Source organism: Phodopus roborovskii, unplaced genomic scaffold (genome assembly GCF_943737965.1).
Source record: "Phodopus roborovskii unplaced genomic scaffold, PHOROB, whole genome shotgun sequence".
Classification (NCBI taxonomy): Eukaryota; Metazoa; Chordata; class Mammalia; order Rodentia; family Cricetidae; genus Phodopus; species Phodopus roborovskii.
The window spans coordinates 14,693,485-14,714,359 of NW_026126525.1; the positions used below are offsets into that span (position 1 = coordinate 14,693,485).

General features: G+C 39.4%; 1 protein-coding gene across 2 annotated transcripts in view; it reads right to left on the bottom strand.

The window, feature by feature from the left end:
- Slc4a4 (solute carrier family 4 member 4) overlaps positions 1–20,875 on the bottom strand; it is a 321,804-nt gene that overhangs the window by 180,674 nt on the left and 120,255 nt on the right. For both annotated transcript variants that reach the window (XM_051198120.1, XM_051198119.1), the window contains exons 4-5: positions 12,318–12,453; positions 2,485–2,645 (exon numbers count right to left, since the gene is read on the bottom strand). In XM_051198120.1, coding sequence (XP_051054077.1) covers positions 2,485–2,645; positions 12,318–12,453 — 297 coding nt within the window. The remainder of the gene's footprint in view (positions 1–2,484; positions 2,646–12,317; positions 12,454–20,875) is intronic.

The following is a 20,875-nucleotide window of genomic DNA, read 5'->3' on the forward strand; positions in this document are numbered from 1 at the left end:
TCTGCCATGCTGGCCTTTTTTCCTCCCTTTGTTTTGCTCATGATATGTGGTTTGCCTCTGAACTGCTTTTTTCTGTATTATCAGTACCAGAATGATAGCACAGGCACTTTGCCTCCTTGCCCCAGGGACTGCAGAGCAAACATATTAGTGAGTGATGATACCTCAAAGTGACCTAGTGGTATCTAATTTTAACATGAAATGACAATGTTTAAAGCAAATGCATGGAGGTTGGAAAAGAGTGTGAAGCCAACAATAAAATGTTATGGGAAATTAAGCAAGAACATCAAATGCTCAATTAATCTTTTTTAAATATAGTAGATGTCAGATCTTCTGTGTTTGGCCATTGGCTAAAGGGGGTGTGGGACTCTGTCTTCTGCTATGTACAGAGAGTCAAGGAGTTGCTAGAAATCAGAAACTCTTTAAGGTAGGACAGTCTGGAACTAAAGACCACAAAGATAGCTTTGCAGAAAAGGAAACTTATCACCCTGTTGATCAGCTCCAAGACCAGCAAAAATATGAATATAAAAAAACAAACTAGCAAATAGATGAATAAATGAATGAATGAATACTACTTCGATCTCTTCAGTCCATACTTTTTGGAATTTTTCCTTGTGTGCATGAAATCCCCAAGCATCAACCTTCCAGACTCAAATCAGACTTCAAGTAGAGGTCTGGTATGTGACAAGTAGGAAAATCTAGGTAGCTAACTCTACTGAGGGACAGTATGAGCCCAGCAGGGCTGGTGACCTTACTTAATTCTCCTAACAACTCTGAAAGGTACACTGCCAACCGGACACAGTCTAGAATCACCTGGAATGGGCATCTCTGGCAGGGACCACCCAGATTAGATGAGGGTGTGGCCATCATGTCTGTGGGAGACAGTTTCTACTACATTCACAAGTGTGACAAGACCCAGCCTAAAGGCAGACAGCAGCATTCTGAGGATTTGGGTCCAAACTAGACAAAAGAAGGCAAGCTGAGCTGAAGCACCAATGCCTTCCCTGCTCTCTTTCCATGCAGACAGATGTGATGTGAGTAGTTCTCAAAGGATGCTGCCTTTGTGACTTTGCAGCTATGATGGACTATAGCCTGAAATCACGAGTTAAAATAAACCTTTCTCCCCTAAGTCGAGTACATCAAGGTATTTTATCATAGCATCAGGAAAGGAAACTCAGGTGTGCACCTTAATACTACTTTCACAGATGAGGAAACCAAGTCTCCAAGAGTGGTAAGTAATGTGTTTTGGCCATGATCATCCATACTAGCAGAGGAAGACTGTCATCCCACTGTGATCCTAGAATCCTTTCTATAAAAACAGTATCACACGGAAAAAATATGTAACTCCTTCCAGAGATTTTTTTTTTTTTTGAAACAGAGTAAAACATACACTTAAAGGAAGGAATAAATGGTGAAATTTCACACAGGGGCATTCCACAAGTTCCGGTGATATGAATGACAACTCTTTTCCAAAGAAACCTGACTCAGTAACTTGCTCATAAGGTCCTGATGGCCATCTTGCCCCACAACATTTATTCACACACAGCTACATGACTTGACATCCAACTCTCATCACACCAGCCCAGGAAGCAGAGGATTTCTATTCTTCCATAAGATGTAAATGCCCTTTTGAAGACAACAAAACTGAGTGCAGAAAATCTCAGTGAAACATCTAGGGTCAAAGAGTTCTTAAAAAAAAAAAAAACCTAGTGTCCAGACAGCCAATTGAAAGAGGAGGGTGAGAGGACTCTCTTTCCAGAATATTAAACTAGGATGATGTAATGCCTCAATAAGTAAGTAATTATCATGCTATCGTGCAAGTATGAGAACCTGTGTTCAATCCCAAGAACTCTGGTGTTTAAAAAAAAAAAAGAAAACTTCAGGCATATATGTATAATACCAGCCCTAGACAACAAAGACAGGTGAATCACTGTGGCTCATTGGCCAATCTTCCTAGTCTACTCAGTGAGCTCCAGCCCAAGGAGAGATGCTGTCACAAAAAAACAAGAGGGGTTCCTGAGAAATGAAACCAAGGTTTACCACTAGCATCCACAGGAATATTCACACATACATTCATGCACAGGAGCACACACAGCCATCCACCCATATGTATGCGTATGAACCCACACACACACATCTATATACAAAAAAAATGTTAATTCTGCTAGTAAGTTAAAAATTAATATGTTCATGCACGTTAAATGTAACAAAAAATGGAGGACAAAAGAAAGGCACAAAGTAGGAGGCTGGCAAACAAATCTGGAAGAAAATATTCCAAAGTAATAATAATAACCATAACCAGAGATGGCCGCTATTTCTTAACGCTACTTTTATTAATATTTGTCAAATTTTTCACAAATTGTTCATTTCATGACAGAACTCTAAGCACAAGTGTTACAGAGGATATCCAACCCTGCTTACCCTAGTAGGCATCTGCATGGAAGGATATTGATGAACAGGAAGAGAAAGCAGAAACGGCATACTCACCCACCAGCTGTGGGAGAGAAGACGCCTCCCGGTCAAGCATGATGGAGCCTTTCTCCATACAGGTCCTCAGCTCGAACAAGCTGTGCAGGGACAGTGTGGCCACATGGGGTTTGCTCCATCGTTCTCCACCCTGCTCCACTTTTTCTTCAAACTTAATCCACCTAGGAAGATGAGAATTAAAGAAATGCAACCTTCTGTGAAGGCAACACCAATCCCTGCCCATGCCCATGCCCATGCCCATGCCCATGCCCAGGACCAGGACCAGCACTTCCATAATGTCTCCTCTCATGCAGTATTAATAGTTTACTGTCATCTCCAGGAATACATGTAGTCACAAGACCACTCCTTCTCTTAAGAAAAAGTGAACCAAATGAAGTCAAAGCACCCATGCCTTGTGACCATGAAATCCCTAGGAATGGTTAGATAGGTGGTTTTTAGATGAGAAAAAAAAATCTCGAAATTTCCCATGTAAGTTGATCCTGTAATTATAAAGCTAGCACCACTGTGGATATTCTGTTGGGACCTTACAAAGTAGGTTTATGTAAGATGAAGGAGAAACAATGAACTAATATTTATCTTTAATGGAACATGTCTAGTGGTTTGTGCTTAACAGGACTACGTTTTGTCATGTCTTCATTGGATGTCCCTGTCTCGGCTGTCATGTCACTCTTGATGAGATGCTAACAGTGATTTTACCCTTGAATACAGGCTCCACTTGTTTAAAATGAGCAAGCCCAGTGGGTCACAGACTCAACTGTGATGACGATACATCCTCTAGTAACCTTTGCACTGGGACAAACAGCCCTCATCAACAGCTTCTGCTTTCTAAGATAAGTCGACATTTTGAAATAGAAAGCAAAGACATTTGTTTTTTAAGGTTGAGGGAAAAAGAACACATTTGGAAGCCTTTATAATGCAAGTGTCCTATCATACAGACTCTCCTAAGCACCTAAAGGAAATAGGATGCCTCATTACTGATATCACCATCTGAATGATGTTGGAATGGTAACGATGGGGTTAAACTTTGTTTTCCTACATTTTTTTACCCAAGGGTTTAATGATTGAAAAACATTTTCCTAGAATAAGCTAAACACTCACCTATCTCCCTGCAGATGAGAACAAAGGGCAGGGGTCATAGGAAACTCTACAGAAGGTATTATTTATAGAACTCTTGACAACCCCCAGAGAGGGGAAGAAACTCACTAAGAGGACTACATATGAAACAGATCAAGACATCAACCACTGTCTCGAAGAAGAGTTCAGGATGTTTATCACTCCTGACACTCATCTGACTCATAAGTATTTTACCTTATCCCACCACACTCCTCCCAGGAAGCCTCTCAAAGCCAGGCAACCCTACATGTCAATGGTAACTTCTATTACCACCCTCTCAGCTATCCGAGTCTCCATTACTCTATAATACTCCTTTGGTTGGTATTCACCAACCAAAACAGCAAGTGGCCTTAACTTTTAAATGTTTGCCTTTTTATCTCTAGAGTTTAAAAGCCACTTGGGATTGGTCAGCTCTAAACATGCACATGTGAGCAAAGCTAAATGGACTCAGTAGGGTAATGCATACAGAAAAGGGTCATGAAGTTGAGAGGGAGTAGGGAAGATACTGGAATAGTTGGAAGGAGGAAAGGGGGAGGGAGAAAGGATGAAAATATAGTACTCAAGTGTGAAATTCTTAAAATAATTTTAAAAATTAACATTCAGTAGCACCACCAAAGAGATTCTAAATCTTCAAAACTGGACACAGGTTATTGCTATAATAGTTGAAACATATCCCAAAACAGAATGAGAAACATCTATTTTTCTCCCTCCCCATGCGTGTATGTGTCTGAAGTAACATTTTCTTCCTCTTTGGTTGGAATTATTTTCCAGAGACATAGAAGGAGCTAGGAGAAAATGATAATTTTACATCACACATTTACTGTATTTTACGGCCATAACAAAAATAATAAAAAGCAATTAAGGTAACTGGGTTACTTCAAAAATAATCATGATTATTATAATGCTGTTAACTTTGAGTAACATCTTTTCCTGCTTGCTCGCAGAATCTTTAAACATACTGTGGTAGATGTTATATGAACCATTTTCTTATATGTGTCTTAATTTTTACCTTAAGATCAAACACCAGGAAGTAGAAGTGTCCTTCCCCCATCTCTCCTCTGTGTGTGTGTGTGTGTGTGTGTGTGTGTGTGTGTGTGTGTGTTTCAGGTGAGCGCTACCTAGAAATAGGCCTTCTATATTGTACTCTTTGATTACAGAATTTAAGCCCAAGGTAAATGGCATACGTGAAGTAGAAACTTTAATGTGTAATGTTTCAAACAGGTTTAATTTCCCCCTTATCTTTCTTTTTCTTTTTCTTTTTTTTTTTTTTAACAGATCTTGCCTCAAGTTTATTTGTAAAAAAGAGCATTAGGGCACAGGTTGATTGCAGATAGTGTGTAGATGTGTCACACCAGTCCATCTGTCTTCACAGTGGCAGAAACCATTTCTATGGGGCCTTGGCGCCTTTGGGAGCCTGAGCTGGAGCTGCAGCTTGGGCCTTAGATGGAGCCGAGGCCTCTGCCTTGGTTTGAACATTGGGCTTTGGTTAGCAGAGTCTATGACCCTTGGCCATGTAGCTTCTAATCTTCCCAAACTTGGGGTGAGCGATGAAAGCCAGACGGCTGAGTTTGCAGCCAGGACCCTTTGGCATCTTGAGTTTTACCACCTTGGGCTTCACAAGAGCCTTGATGGCCTCTGTGCGTGCACTCATTGCCTTGGCGTTGTTTGCCTGCATCTTCTTCAGGCCTTTCTTGTGTTTCTTGGCAAATCGCATGTTCCTCAGGAACTTGGGGTCAACCCCTTAAGAGATTCATATCTTTGCGATCAGGGTTTCTTGATGCCATTTCTGTGCCATTTCCGGGACTGGTAGTGTGTGGTGTGGTTCTTGGACTTGGCCGTATCTGAACGGTATCCGGCGGCACCCAAAGTGCCTGGGACCGGAAGAGAAATCCCCCCTTATCTTTCTTAACTGAGTTCCCGTCCATCAGTTGCTATCAATCTGCATTGCTAACCTTATACCCTGAAAGAGAATAAGCAAGACTTGTCTGTAGCAGTGACTGTTTTCTGCCATTACCTGATAAAGCCCGATTGTTGAGTTCTTTAAAATGTTGAAATCTTGGAGACTGAGATTTGTTTTGTTTTGTTTCATTTGGGTGTGGTGTGGTGTGGTGTGGTGTGGTGTGGTGTGGTGTGGTGTGGTGTGGTGTGGTGTGGTGTGGTGTGGTATAGTGTCGTACTTGAAATGTTCTAAAATCTTGTGTTGGGCTTATGAAATGGCTCAGCAGGTAAAAGTACTTGTTCTGCTAGCCTGACAACTTGAATTTGATGACCTAGAACCCTTGGTGAAAGGAGAAAACCAACTCACAAAAATTATCCCCTGACTTCCCCCTCACACACACGATAGATGATAGATGATAGATAGATAGATAGATAGATAGATAGATAGATAGATAGATAGATAGATAGATGAGAGAGAGAGAGAGAGAGATTTGGTTTTGGGTGTGGTTGTTATTGATTTTTCAAGATATTCTTTCTCATAGTGCTACCTTGAACTCATGACAGCCACCCTGCCTTGGTTTCCCAAGTGCTAGGACTATGAATAGAGCCATCAACCCCAGATTTGTATGCTAAAATTCTAGAGCCCAGGAAGGAGTCAGGAGCACATGGGCCCTATCACACACCAAATCTGCAAAGCCCTTAATCTTAAATTTCCCACACTGCACAACAATGAGAACTAAGTTTCTACAATGTGAAAGATATTTAGTCTACATCATTCTGTCACTGCAGCCTGAAGAGGCTAAAACCACCCTCAATTAACTAAGTAATACAAGCTTGATAAAACTTTCAAAAAGGAGCAAATTCACTGACTCTCCCCTGGCCTGTCATTTATTTATTCCTCTCTAGCTTATAATTGCAGGTAACTTACTGGCTTAAAGCAGAGCAATGAGAAATCAATTCCAGCTAGGCTAGACTTTCAAAAGAGCATTGCTCACCTCAATGAATCACATCAAACTGCAGATCAAGATTACCACAAGATAACCCACTATTTACAGTTCTATTCCTAAGAGATGTATGTATATGATCTGTTGGCTCATTTTAGCAATGATTTCACACCAGCTTCCATAAATATTGAATGCTATGATGACTACATAACACACAACTAACAGCATACAGGAACTGGCACAATGTCTATCAAACGAATCTATTGCTCTAATTGTTCAAGAAATGGTTATACCAATTTTCCCATTTAAATTGACTGTAGACAGTTTCATCCTAGAAAGGGTGCATGCTCTGTCTCTCACATCAAGGACAAACTTGAAAAACAAAGAGTCAACACTCCTCAATTCAAATCAACATCCATTAAAAGGAAGGCTAAGGCAGAAAGACCAAAGTTCAGACTATCCAAGTACCAGACATTTTGCAAAGGTGCTTTAGACCCATGTAATTATGTTTTTAAAAACAAGACACTTTCACTGAAAGCCACGATCTACCATCCACAATCACTATGAATAGCCACACAGTTGTAATGGGTTTCTGACTTTTTTTTTCCCCTCTCTTGTTCAGTACGTGACATGCTACAGGAAAATTAATTTTAGAAGTTGCCTTTTTAAATGCACGCAATTACAAAACTATTGTACCCTTGAAGGAGCAGTTTATGAGGTGAATTTTACTTATTCCAAGGTCTTAGAAGAATAATGATAAAGTACTCTGCAGTGTAATGTACTTTGAGTGGCTGCCAACCAAAGAGCATTTCACTCGTTTGTTGAAACAGAAGACCCACTGGGAATCACTGAGTTTTGCAACTTTCCAATCATATGATTAAATATAATTAAGTAAAGAAAGACCTCTAACTTTAAAACCTGCCAGTTTCATGGTGAAAAATCCTCATGACCTTTGCACTAGAATATAATCCAACTGTGTAAAACTACTGATATAATAATAATGAATTACTTGCTAATTTAAAAAATGCTATATCACACATAAAAGAAGTCAATGCTAGTATATACCTGGGATAAATGCTATATTAGGAGAATTCATAAATTTCTAGATCAACTGTGCAAAGTACAAATAATTATCTAAATATAATGATATCTAATTACATATATAATTGGATTCCCTAAATCATCTTTTTAAGGGAAAAAAAAAATGGTCCAACAAGGATTTTCCCAGAGCCATCTGCTATAGAAAGTAAAAAAAAAAAAAAAAAAAAAAGAAAAGAAAAGAAAAGAAACCTGTGAGCTGTGGAGATGACAAACTCACAGTGTAAGGTGCACGCTGCTATTCTGTGACCATGACCTTAAAAGAGGTTCCCCAGAGGTGAGCTGGGTCAGCATGCCCAACAGAAACACAAATAAACATTAGTTTGCGTTGTATTCCTGGACATGACACAACGATGCCCTTTTCCTCTATTGGCTAATGTTTCTGAGAACTTGTGAGGGTTTGCTTTCTGACCAGGTTTGCCAGTGCAGGATGGATTACACAGAGTAGATGATTTTTAATTTATAAACATGCCAGATTCACCAATCTGTTGTTCAGCTGTTCAGCACTGGCCACTGACAACTCACTGAGGACAAACTGAAAATGAGGAAATCACTTTACAAAAGCTAATCCTAACTCAACTCAAATGTAAGAAGAGTGAAAAGTCTGTCCCTTCCTCATGATTTTGGGCCATCATCAAAGCAAGACTAGGAGCTATTCCTTAACCTGTCTACTTCGTTCACCTGTGAACTGATTCTAACAGGTTCCTGTTTTGTTTTGATTGCTGTTCTGTTTTTGTTTTATTTTGTTTTATGAGAGGATCTCATTTATTCCAGGCTGGCCTCAAACTTACTACATAGTCATGAACCTCTAATAACTCTCTTGACTCCACACCTCCAGTGCTAGGGTTATAGCCATGGGCCACCAAGCCCAGCTTAATGGATTTTTGATGAGGAGAATAGACTTCTTCACCATTCCAAGTGGTCCCATCTTAATTACTGCAGTCGTACCCAACGTTATTTTTTTTCTAATGACTACACTTTCCAAAGGTAACACTGTGCCTCCATCGGTCAATCATACTTTTCAAACATGAGAACTCTTCAGCTTGTGCACTATTTTGGAAAATCCACTAAAGATGTCAAAGTTCTACCCTACCTTCTAGGAAAGACAAAATGGGGAGGAAATGTGAAAAGGAAGGCACAGAGCTGACTGCCACTTTAAACCCCATATTAGTAAAGGCTTCTCTTGCTGCTAATGTCTCGTAACTACTCTACCTTCTCAGACTCAAAGGGGCCATCTTCTCTATTCTGAAAACATTTTCATTATTTGAAGAGTAGGACCAATCTAAAATTCCTAAAGTGGGACTCAAATCACAGTAATGCCAAGGCTTGCTGTAGAATATTCTTAGTTAAATACAATCATTAGCCAACTGAAAAGTACAAAACCTAAAATAGGAAAAAAGAATGGGATTTGTTCTGTGGTGTGTAGGCCCACACTAGAAACTACAACTAGTGTGAAAAGTCTAGACAGTTAGCTTTCTTTGAAATAAGACTGTATACCTGCCGTCAGTGCTTAGAAGAATGCATAACTCAGTGGTAAGTCCCTTGCTTAACATATATGAGACCCTGGGTTCCCATCACCTTGCCACACACAGTCCTGGAAAAAAATCTATTAACTGGAATTTTCACAGGAAAGAAAAAACAATGTCAAACATATTTTGTCAGCTAGAAAAAAAATTATTCATGCCACATCATCACATATGAAATGACTCTCTTCTAGGCACTTAAATTGTATTCATCTGGGAGGTTTGAGGCCTTTTAATAGGAGGTTGGACATTTTATTGTGGCTGGAAAATGCACATCAGAAATGAAAGTCAGACATCACTACAGAAACATTCTGACGCAGTGTGTGTCACAAGAAGTACAGATTACTGGAGATCTAAATATTCCCAGAAGCAAAATCACTGCCAAAGCTCTCCACAGAATTCAGATGGGACAGCACACTCAGAAACAAGATTTCAATTCTCTGCACACCCTGTTCCTGGAGTATGGCTGTGCAGCAGAGAGTTCTGGGCATAAAGAATAGGATGCAGAACAAGAAAGTGAAAATCCCTGCCCTCTCAGAGATTTAACTCCATTAGGAAGACATAATAGCAAGGTAGATAATACATTAAGTGACAATGAGTGCAACGGTCAAAAACATAATAGAGGATCTGGGACAGGAGGTATAGGCAATTCTTTGAGCTCAGAAGCCAGGTAATATATGAATAACATCCTGAAAGAGGTAAGCAAGCAGGTAGTGTAGATAACTGTGGCGTACACAGATACAAAGAGGGAGCAAGTATAGAGTCCCTCGGAGAGTAATACAACTGGCCCCTGGGGCTCCAGGAGGCTCAACTAGAAAAAAAAAGAAACAGAAGGCTACTCGAGTACCCCAGGGTAGATAGTTTAAAACCAAAATAAAGGCAGGTATAAGGAAACCAGCTAATTGGAGGGTTTTGCAGAACTGGAACGAGGCCTGAAGCAGTACTGAACAGGAAATGTGGTGAGATGCTCAAATATCTGAGTATCTCAGAAGTGAAGTCAGATGAGTCAATTAATTGGGAAACAGGAATGAGTGAAACAGTAGATAAGGAAGACCCTGGTGTTCTGGCCAAAGTATCCAAGAGAATGAAATTATGTATTGAGATGGAGAAATCTGTAGGAGGAGCAGGTCTGTGTGTATTAATAATATGAGTGCTAATAGCCCTCCAATTCCTCAATGTCAATTAAATAAGGAAGTCTAGAGATATAAATCCAGATGCCATCAGTATATTGATAAAATTTTATAAACTTTGAAGTATGGGGCCTCCCTTGAGCATAGATGTATTAGGTAACTTGAGTCTGTCAGACCTTAGCAGAAAGAGATGTAACTATTATGTTCAAAACACTTATTTTTCTCTTAAATACAATTATATATGAGTATGGAGATGTCATAATAAACACTATTAATTTGTATGCTAACTAAAAATCTCAAAAGAATAGTTATTTTTAAAGCTATCTATTCTCCACTAGTCAAATATTCAACACATATTTACAAGCAGATTCTATGAATCAAGTACTTTCAAATCTAGGATAATGCTACAGTCGACAGGACAGGGTGATCTCTGACTTTGAATGAATTCATGCAATAAGGAAAGCAATAACAGAAATGCAATTATAAATAATCATAATGATCCCTAAATAGAAGAAGTTATCCAAAGTTTCTCTAGGATCACATCACCAAAATGGTACATAACTTGCCTAAAATTACTTTAAAGACGATAAAGAATGTAAAGCCATCTTTTTCTTCAGAATCCCATATGACCAAGTATCATAACTCAACACTGTAATCTCAGTACTGAATGGACTAGGACAGAGGAATCACCAACCTGAACTACAGAGGATACCTGGTATCCTCCCTGAACCAAAATTAATCAAAAGTTGAAATACAATAACTATTTCATTCAACATTGAGTTGCCTACTCAGTGAAATGTCTTTTTTTATTTCACTTTATTGAGACCAGGGGTCATGTAAATTAATGGGTAAGCCAACATTTGACAAGAAACAAAGAACAAAGCCATTCTTGTGTTCTCGTCAATGGTAACTATTAACAAATAGTTCAACATGAAACGGAGAACCAAAGAAGCCATTAGAGGCACTGCTGACTAAACCAACACACAGAGAGGAAGGACATTTTAGAGCAAGAAAATAGAGAAGAGGGAATCCAGGAAGACGCTCTCTTGGCAAACTAGGAAACTGGGGCTCAGGAAGACTACCAACTGTGCTGAGCTAACTAATGGACAGCAAAGCCAACTGCAGATGAAGACTTCTCCACCTGTAAAAGTGTGAGCCTCACTCCAAGAAAGAAAGGAACAAACAGAAATGGCTAGAAAGAAAGAGCCTTTGCTTCAGTATCCTCCTTCTAGGGGATGCTTTACAGATTCAAGGTGCAGGATGCTGCAGAGAGTTACTACACATTGATGGAGATTTAGTCTGGAATATATAACTAAATCTCTATGAAATCAAATCTCTGTTGTGACTCCTAAAACCTCAGAAACATACAAAGCATTGAACAATTTGCAAATCATGTCCATACAAATATTCAAGTTATGATTGCACATGTCACATATTATATCTATATAGCATGTATTTTATATGCCTACATGCAAATTACATGTAGTAAGTGCTATTATTCACTCTATTAAGAAACAGGGTCGTGTAATGGGGCAGAGTACAGAATTAAGCTGAGGGATCTAACTTCCACATCCAGATGAACCTTCTACTTTCTTTCAGCTGAAAATTTAGAAGATAATGGGGTCTTTGCTTGAAATTATACCATCTTTATCTGAGAGCCTTGATTTTCTCCCCTGTATCCCTTCTATCTGGGAATAGACAATGTCATGAAGAATCCCACAAGATATGACCTCATGTAGAGATGTATAGGAATGTTTCTTGGCCATAGCCTTGGGGTGCTAGAGTTTATTATTGCCCTTATATTTTACCATTAAATAGCCTACAAATTAAGATTGACTTCTTTGTCAACAAAAGTCAAATTCCTACAGTGCTGGTTAATAAATTATGCTCCAGAAGTGAATAAGAGGTAATCTGCATCCACATTAATGTACAAGGACAGAAGGAAGAGAATTACCCATCACTTAACCTGGCATCATACCCATCAACCACCTGATGCTAAAGCCAGAGAAGGCAGCACTCAAGGCTCATTTATTTGCCCTACACTTGCTTCCCCAGTCGAGTGCTGCATTCAATCAGCCATGCCTCACCTCGCTGTCTCCTTCCATTCCATCTCCTGTCCATCCACAGCCAGCAGCTCATCGAGTTCAGTGAAGAGCTGAGGCGGCGCTGGACTGTCATCTTCCTCTCCCAAGATGAATCGGATGCGTTCTGCGGCAGGAGAGACTGCAGAAGTGAAAATACTGCGGTTAAACATTGGCTGGAAAACCCTGAGGAAAGTGTAGCTTCGAGCTCTTCCTCTCTCCCCAAGATTATTGGGCTTCCCTTCCACAATTTCAGTAGACATCCTTTATCTTCAGCCTCAAAGTCAAAGAGAAAGCAAAGCCTCTCTCTACTCTGTAAGCCAAGCTATATCTCAGTTCTCCACCCTTTCCAAAAGGACAGCAGTCTAGTCTTGTGTGGTTTATGAGAAAGAACCTTGACCTCTCAAAAAAGCTGAGGTTCAACCTCATGACTTCCCCTCCTCCTCACTTATGACCTATCCAAAATTGTGAGACAGAAATCAGTTTGAACCAATCACTTCTTCAAGTAACAATGGGAGGGACAACAGAGCACCCCAATCCTGAGATTCCTCAGGCCCACCACCTGCCCTCCCCCTGCCCTCACAGGTCCTTCACTGCTTGTGACTGGGTAACTGTAAAGCTGATGAAGGAATATTTAACAAGATGGGTCTCTTCTTTACTTAATGGCAATATCCAAAAATGTTTAGTCACACTCAAATGCACTTGAAAAACAAGACCAAGTAAAATATTGTACACCTGAGGGAGGGGAAAAAAAACATTTCCAACACACTTAAGCACATAATTGAATGGACTACTAGCTCCTTTTGACCCTGTCTCCTGAAATCATGTAATGAAAAATTAACTAGAATTTCACCCAGATTGCGGGTTATTCTCTTTAAAGAGAAAGAAAGAAGAGCAAGCACTTGGAGGTCACATTGCAAAACTAAGGCTCATATACACTTCCATATGCCTGATTAAAACCAAGAATGGAATGGCAAATCCATGTGAGAGCAAATCTGATATATATTATACAAAGATAAGCATATGTGCGTGTACACATATATGTGTGTGTGTATATACATATATATGTATATGTATATATATGCAGAAATATACATGTCAAAGAACCTAGAAAAACATCTGAAATCTATAGAAATGCTGGCCAAACTAAGATAGTTACAATTAAATATAATTACCAAAAAAATTCACAAGTAGTCAACCCAGTAATAAAAGTTAATTATTAAACAAAATATACTCTTTATCTATTAAAATAGAAATGGTGGAAAAAGAATGACATTCCCCAGTATTTAGGAGTCATACAATCACATCTCCAGAATCTCATGCTGGTAGAACCATGAACAAAATACTCTCTAAAGAGAAATTTACAAGTATATAAAAAGTTTTGAAAGTATATTTTTATAAGCCAGAAGTTATTCTACTAAAATTACACTCTCTTAAAAACATGTTATTGCAAAGATTTTAATATATAAAATTGATTGTATTGTTTATAATTGAGAAAAAATTTAAATCCTAAATATCAAGTAAAAAGATCAGTTAAATAAAGCATGATACAAATATACAACAAATTACTGTGTAGGCATAAACTATGGCGTGGAAGGTGCTGTAGATGTGACTTAAGTATAGAATTCTTGCTTAGCATGCTTGGGATCTGCATTTCAATTTCTTTGCATTAGAAAAAAAGAGAGGCTAGGGAAACAGTTCAGTGGCTCAGGTTCTTGCTGCACAAGCTTGAGGAACTGAGTCTGGATCTCCAACACCCATCTAAAAAGCTGGGTGTGGCAGCACACATCTGTAACTCCAGCACTGGTATGTGAAGATGTACACATCTGTACTCCAGCACTGGTATGTGAAGATGTACACATCTGTAACTCCAACGCTGGTATGTGAAGATGTACACATCTGTAACTCCAGTGCTGGTATGTGAAGACAGGAAAATACTTGGGCAGGGTGGGGGTAGGGGGGTGCTGACCAGCAAGTCTACTCGAAACAGAAAGTCCAGCATTTAGTGATCTGACTTTAGTTTTTTTTGTTTTGTTTTTAAATGTATGTTACAAGAGAAGGCCTAAGGTTTAGGCAGCTCAATTTTGCTCATGCCATCATGCATGCATTACAGTTTCTACAGTCTAGTTAAATGACACGAGTCCCTGAACAGTTCACAGTTCAGTTAAAACAGTATATCCACTTGTTCTTGCATTAAGTAGAAACCTTGCTCCTAGCTCTTCTATCCATGAGTCACTGCATAATTAACGAATGGGGGTTTTGATCATTAGCCAATCACAGAATTTCTTTAGTCTATCCGTGACTAGCTACTGAACACTCATGACTTAATTCACACACCACCATCAAAGTGTGTGGTTATATTTCCTTCTTGTCTCCTCATGAGAAATCCATCTGGCACAGATAATTCAAAAAATGGAATTGGCCAGTGAAGATGAAAGTGGAGTCCACAAACAAAAGACGATGTTAGAAGAAAAAGCTGAACCAAAGCAAATGAGTATATAGAGACATCCAGGTAAAGGGAATGCTGACATGCAGGAGGAACTTAGTGGAGGCAACTCATCAACATACATGAGGAAAGTAGTTGTAATACAACAATGACTCCATCTCAAAGAAAATCAGGAGGCCACTTCTTGCCACACAAAGCAGGAAAGACTGAAAAAAGACATGCTGATCCAAACTTAGATAACATCCCAATGGTTACCAAGAGAAAAGAACATACTTTCTGGTCCATAAGACACAGAATTGTGAAAAGGCAAGCATTCACTAACCCGGTAAGATGGTATGAAGAAACAACCCACAATATTCTTGACGCTTCTAATGTTTTAAATTATGACAGACTAAATAAATACTAGTTTGCCCATCCAATTTTCTAGTGCCTTTAGAGTCAACATCAAGAGATCTTAATGATTTGAAAATGCTTTAGGGAAAAATAGCCTTTCCCATTGATGTTGAGGGTGCCTTGCATTCACTCCAGCTTGTCTGGCCATTATTTTCATTTGTGCAACACCAGGCCATTATAAAAGTACTGCATCTATCTACAGGTACATACACACCTAGCAAATATACTTTAAACATTATAGGGTTTATTCCTAGCACTATTCCATTTACTTTTTTCTAAATCATGAAGTATCTATTACTATTCATGCATTCATTCAGCCAATGTTTACTAAGCACTGCCTGCACTCTAAGTGGGCTTAGCTTCAGGCTCTACATAGTAAACAGAGCTCTGACAGAAAGATCCTGTTCTCATCATGCAAGTAGAGGAGGTACATCAACTAAGCAACTGATTAATTTGTTAAGTAAATCAATAAGTTCACACATGAATGGAGAAAAAGAAATATTTGCTAAACGTTAAATTAAGGCAACTGAATGCATAATGAGACAGAATACAATGACTTTGTTTTACTTCTACAATTGAAACAAAATGGCTTTGAATTTTCTCAATGTCTCAAGAACAAAATATACCAAGTCTTAGGACTTTTATGTAAAATATTTGTGATGCTTTTCTAACCACAGCATTGGAGAAGGTACTGTAATTGGACATCAAAGGAGACATGATAAAGATGAAATGATAGGCAGAACTTGGGATCTGAACAGTGCTCCTGAAGAACAGCATGGTCACACTACTAAAAGTTTAGTCATCTGAATCAGCACACTGCTTCTACAACTGGTGATCACAAATGTAGATCACTTGTTACCCTCATTTTACATCAGCTGTCCCAAAGGCAGCTGAGAGTAGCGGCCCACACCTTTAACACCAGTGCTAGGAGGCAGAGGCAAGTGAATCTCTGTGAGTTTGAGGTCAGCATGGTCCACAGAGTGATTTACAGGACTGCCAGAGCTGCAGAGTGAGATCTTGTCTCAAAACAAAAAGCCAAAAAGCAGAAGGAGCATGCAGGAAGGGAAAATCTAGATTTAGATAATCAACTATCTTTTTGCACCTTCCTAGAAATATTAGGTAGATTTGTCCTCACTTCTAGCACAGAATAATAAATGGGGTGTGTGTGTGTGTGTGTGTGTGTGTGTGTGTGTGTGTGTGTGTGTGTGTGTGTAAATGACAGTCTCCTGAAGTCAGAGTCACATTCCGGTATGGCACTCATCCATACAACACCCTCACTGGTCTGGCATTGCCAGCGTAGGCTAACATCAATCTCTCATGGAGGCTTTGGCAGAAAGGATAGAAGACTGTCATATCCTGACATTAGTCTCTAAGTTCCATGCCTAGATTAACTTATTTGTTAAGTACAGACCTGTGAACAATGAGGACACAACCCTGTGGGGAGCAAAATGCCAGAATTACGTGTCATGAAGAAGCATGTTGGGATAAGGAATGAAAACAGGAAACAGCACCACACTGCAAGTCCGGACTCTGAAACCAAACTGCATGCATTTTCACAGCACATATCTCAGCCCTGTGACTTGAGGCATGTTAATTAACCCCTTGTTTTTCAAATTCCTTACTTGCAACATGGGATGACAGGTGATTATAGTGCAAAAATTAATGGGCCAAAATTAGTCTTGACACTTGCTAATGCAACTTGTCAAAAAACAAAAAAAACAAAAAAAAAAAAAAAACACCACCTTATACATACAGCTTTGAGAGTCATGGCAAGTTGTAAATACATAAAATGGAAAAGAAATCTGCCAAAGGTATACATTGTTTGCTTCAGTGAGTCAAGAAGTTTCAGAATTGAGAATACAAAGTGTGCCTGATTTATTAGAAACAACGAGAACAAGGGGGAATAATAAGCTCTTTCAACCTTTTGGACCCAGGCAGAACATATTTCAGAACACAGCCCTGTATTCCACCCAAAGCAATTGTGATCCTGATGGGAGATGTCATTCTGTATATGTTTCTCATACTGGTTAATAATAAAGCACCATTGGCCAATAGGAAAGGAAGATAGGAGAGACAAGGAGGAAATAGGAAGTAGTAAGGAGGAGTCAAGATGGAGAGTCTGGAGAGAGCTGGACGCCAGCTGCCTCCTCGGTAAGAGAAGGCCATGTGAAAATACACAGATCAGCAGAAATGGGTTAATACTTAAGACAAAGCTAGCCAATAAGAAACTAGTACCTGGCCAACAGTATAATATCAAATACAGAGTCTCTGTGTATTATTTGGGGCTGGCGAGGCTGGGACAGGACAAGACCAATGGTGGCAGGCAACATCCATATAAAGAGAACGTGAACAGCATACAGAGGTTCACAGATAACAGGGAAGGAAAACTAGCAAACAGCTCAATGGCTGGGCCTGGGGAGGTGAAACTGGCACTGCTCCTCAGCATCACTTTTCCATTGAATCACTGGATTCTGTCTTCTGGTCAGAACACAGTTTGGCCTTCTGAACAACTGCAGAATTTCTCAGCAGTTCCCATGTCACTGTGTTTACGTCTAACCAGAACCTACAAGCTGAATGTCAAGCTGTCTGTCACAGTTAGTAGGAGACATGCGCTCCCAAGCCCTCTGTGCAAGAAGGCACACACAATGCTGCCCATATTATTGACATCCACAGCAGGCATCACTTACATATCAGCACACCCATTGCTGATGAACCTGAACTCCTTAGAGCTCATCTGGGCGGCCAGTGTTCACCAGCCAGAAACAACACTGGAGGGTGATCACTCATAAACCTTCAGTTTGTCTTTATACCACACTGGCCCCATATATGCGTAAGTTCCTCTTGCTTCCCACAATTCCAGAGTATGTCTGCCTATTTCTTCATCCGTTCTTTCATTTCTTCAACGAGGAAACATTTGAAAACTTTTCCTCTCCTCTATTAGTTTTCCAGTTAAGAATTCTAACTTTACTGCCACGCAACTGTATTCTGACCGGATTTAAGGCCTGTTCCAGAGGAGGGAATTTTATACTATAAGTATGGTCAAAAACCTGGCTGAGGAAATATTGTTTTTGGCTAAATGGCCATGTTATCAAATTGCCTTCTAAATATTTATGCTTATACCTATAAATATGGGTTACTCCCAACCTTGATCAGAGAAGCTTCTTTTTTGTAGTGGGCATTGGTCAATGATGACTACTAGTCAAAATGTCAAGAAGAGATTCGACAGTTGACAGTTCCTCTTAACACACCACTACTACCACCAACAACAACAGCAACACTATCACCACCATCAGCACCACCATCACTATCAACAACACCACCAACACCATCATCACCACCAACACCACTACCGCCACCATCAACACCATCACTATCACCAACACCATCACCACTACCACCACCCTTATCATCATGACCACCAACACCAACAACACCATCACCATCATCACCTTCATGAATAGGAAACTTGCCTAAGAGACAAAAAGGATGTAAAAGATATTAGAATTGGAATTCAATTGCTAATTCTAACTGTATATAACATCACTAAATTGTGTAGCACAGACAGACTTTGTACATGTAAGAGACTGGGTATAGATAATATCAGTGTGCAATATTTTTTATTTATTTTGAGGGTTGTTTCCAAATAAAGCTCATAAAAATAAATAAGTTCCAATAATGGGAAGGAATGCTGTGAAATGTAAACATCAGGACTTGCTAAGGCTATTGTACTAAAAAACTCACACTAGCTGTGGTGTCCCAAACAAGATCAATCCAGCCAAAATTCCAGCACAAATAGGGGAAGGGCTCTTCAGGACCCTGATAAATTTCATATTCACTGGTAGATGCTCCAGTGAAGAGCCCCTATCCGTACACCTATCGACAGTACTAAATGCACTTAGTGAATTATATAAAAAGAAATGATGTGAAGTTGGAAGGGAGCCATGTTGGGAGAAGTTAGGAGAAGCTGAAGGGGACAAATTAGGGGTGAATATGATCGTGTTTCACTGCACATATTTATGAAATAATTCTCAAGTATCAAGAAAAATAATTACTAGAAATAAAATATTATAAAAGTTTAAAAAAATAATTTTAAATGAATATATTCTACCAAAAAGGCATATCTGTGATAATCCATGTGGAAACCTGTTACTTTGTAAGAAAATTTTTAAAATAAAAATACGGTGTTATTTCAGAAACAAATAAAAAAGAAATCCATCTTTTCCAGTAACCCATACTAGCCAGTCTCAGAAAAAGGGAACTTGCCATTATCCCAGCCCAGTAGCAACAGTATCAACTGTACAAGATCCTTCCTTTGAACAAGCACACAACCTGCCCTGTGTTGCCTAGCTTTATAGAGGTGACTTCTCAGCCAGTCCACCATCCTCCTGGATTGCAGACTCTGTGTTTATATGTACCCCTCAGAGATCACCACAGAACTGTGCACACAGCTGCTACCTTCTACAATGAATTAATAAATTAAAGCTTGACTACTTCCAAGTACATAAAACTACAACCATTTGCAAAGTAAACCTGCTATTCTAAAAGAAGTTATCTAAGTTTGGAGAGTGGATTCAATCTCCCCTTCCCCTTGAATATACCTTGCCTTAGTTGCAAACATGAAAGCACAGCAATTCATTCAAGGCTAAATAATCCCCAAATAAAACAAAATACACCATAAATAAGTAGTCCTCCTCTATTGAAAGCACCCCCTCCACTCTCAGACAAAGCATATCAATGTGTATGCCTCTGTGACTGTAGTACACACCACCTCCTCCATGTTTTTACCCTTGCTAGGTTTTGTCTTTGTACACCTCATCTGGCAAGTCCTCCTGGCTCGTCCCTCACTCCATCAGATCTTGAAGCCTACCTTGGGAACAGTCAAGTAATGCAAGTAAGAACACATGAAGAAATGTATAAGACAATGGAGAAATGAAAGTATAAAAATATATGACCTGACTCAATTCCTCAGAAGAGGTAACCTTCTATGGCTTGTCTGTATTTTATTTTTCAAGTGCTTCCTAGAAAATGATGCGACATAGCAAAAAAAAGGAAACTGTGACCCGGAAATAATGTACAACCACTTTGGTAACTAACATAAACACAATCACCCTTTAGAATGCAGAGGAAACTAGTTTCATGCTCTCCATTTCCCAGACACCAGAATCCACCTGTGCTCAAGTCCCATTCATAAAGTAGCATCGTACTTGTATAGAGACCACATTCACCTTTCTCACCAGTGTGCTTTCCTTCACACCTCGACTATTTGCAATATCTCATAAAATGAAGATTCCACGCAAACAGTTGTTACACTGTGTTGTTTAGGGAGTAAGAGAAAGGTCTGTACATGATTAATCAGATACAACTCTCATAGGCATTGTTATTTCAATACATGAAGGTTAAATTCTGTCAGAGTCTGTGGCTATAAAGGGATAATCATAATTGTGATTGTCTAGGATGTCAGATGCTATAATACTTAGCCACCACACTCGTGTTTTTACAATGAGACTAATCAAAAGGAAAACACAGTCAGAGTGCCATATGAGCAGTACAGACAGGAACGGATTAGATTTCAGAAGAGGCAGAAATCACCCTGGCAGATGAAATAGTCCTAAAGTAAGTTAATTGAACATTTGGTTCATTATCCACCCCAAAACAATTTGTGAATGTGCCCTTTATTCTCAGTCTGGGAAGCATCCCACTGTGGCCACCCTGAGGGCTACCAAAA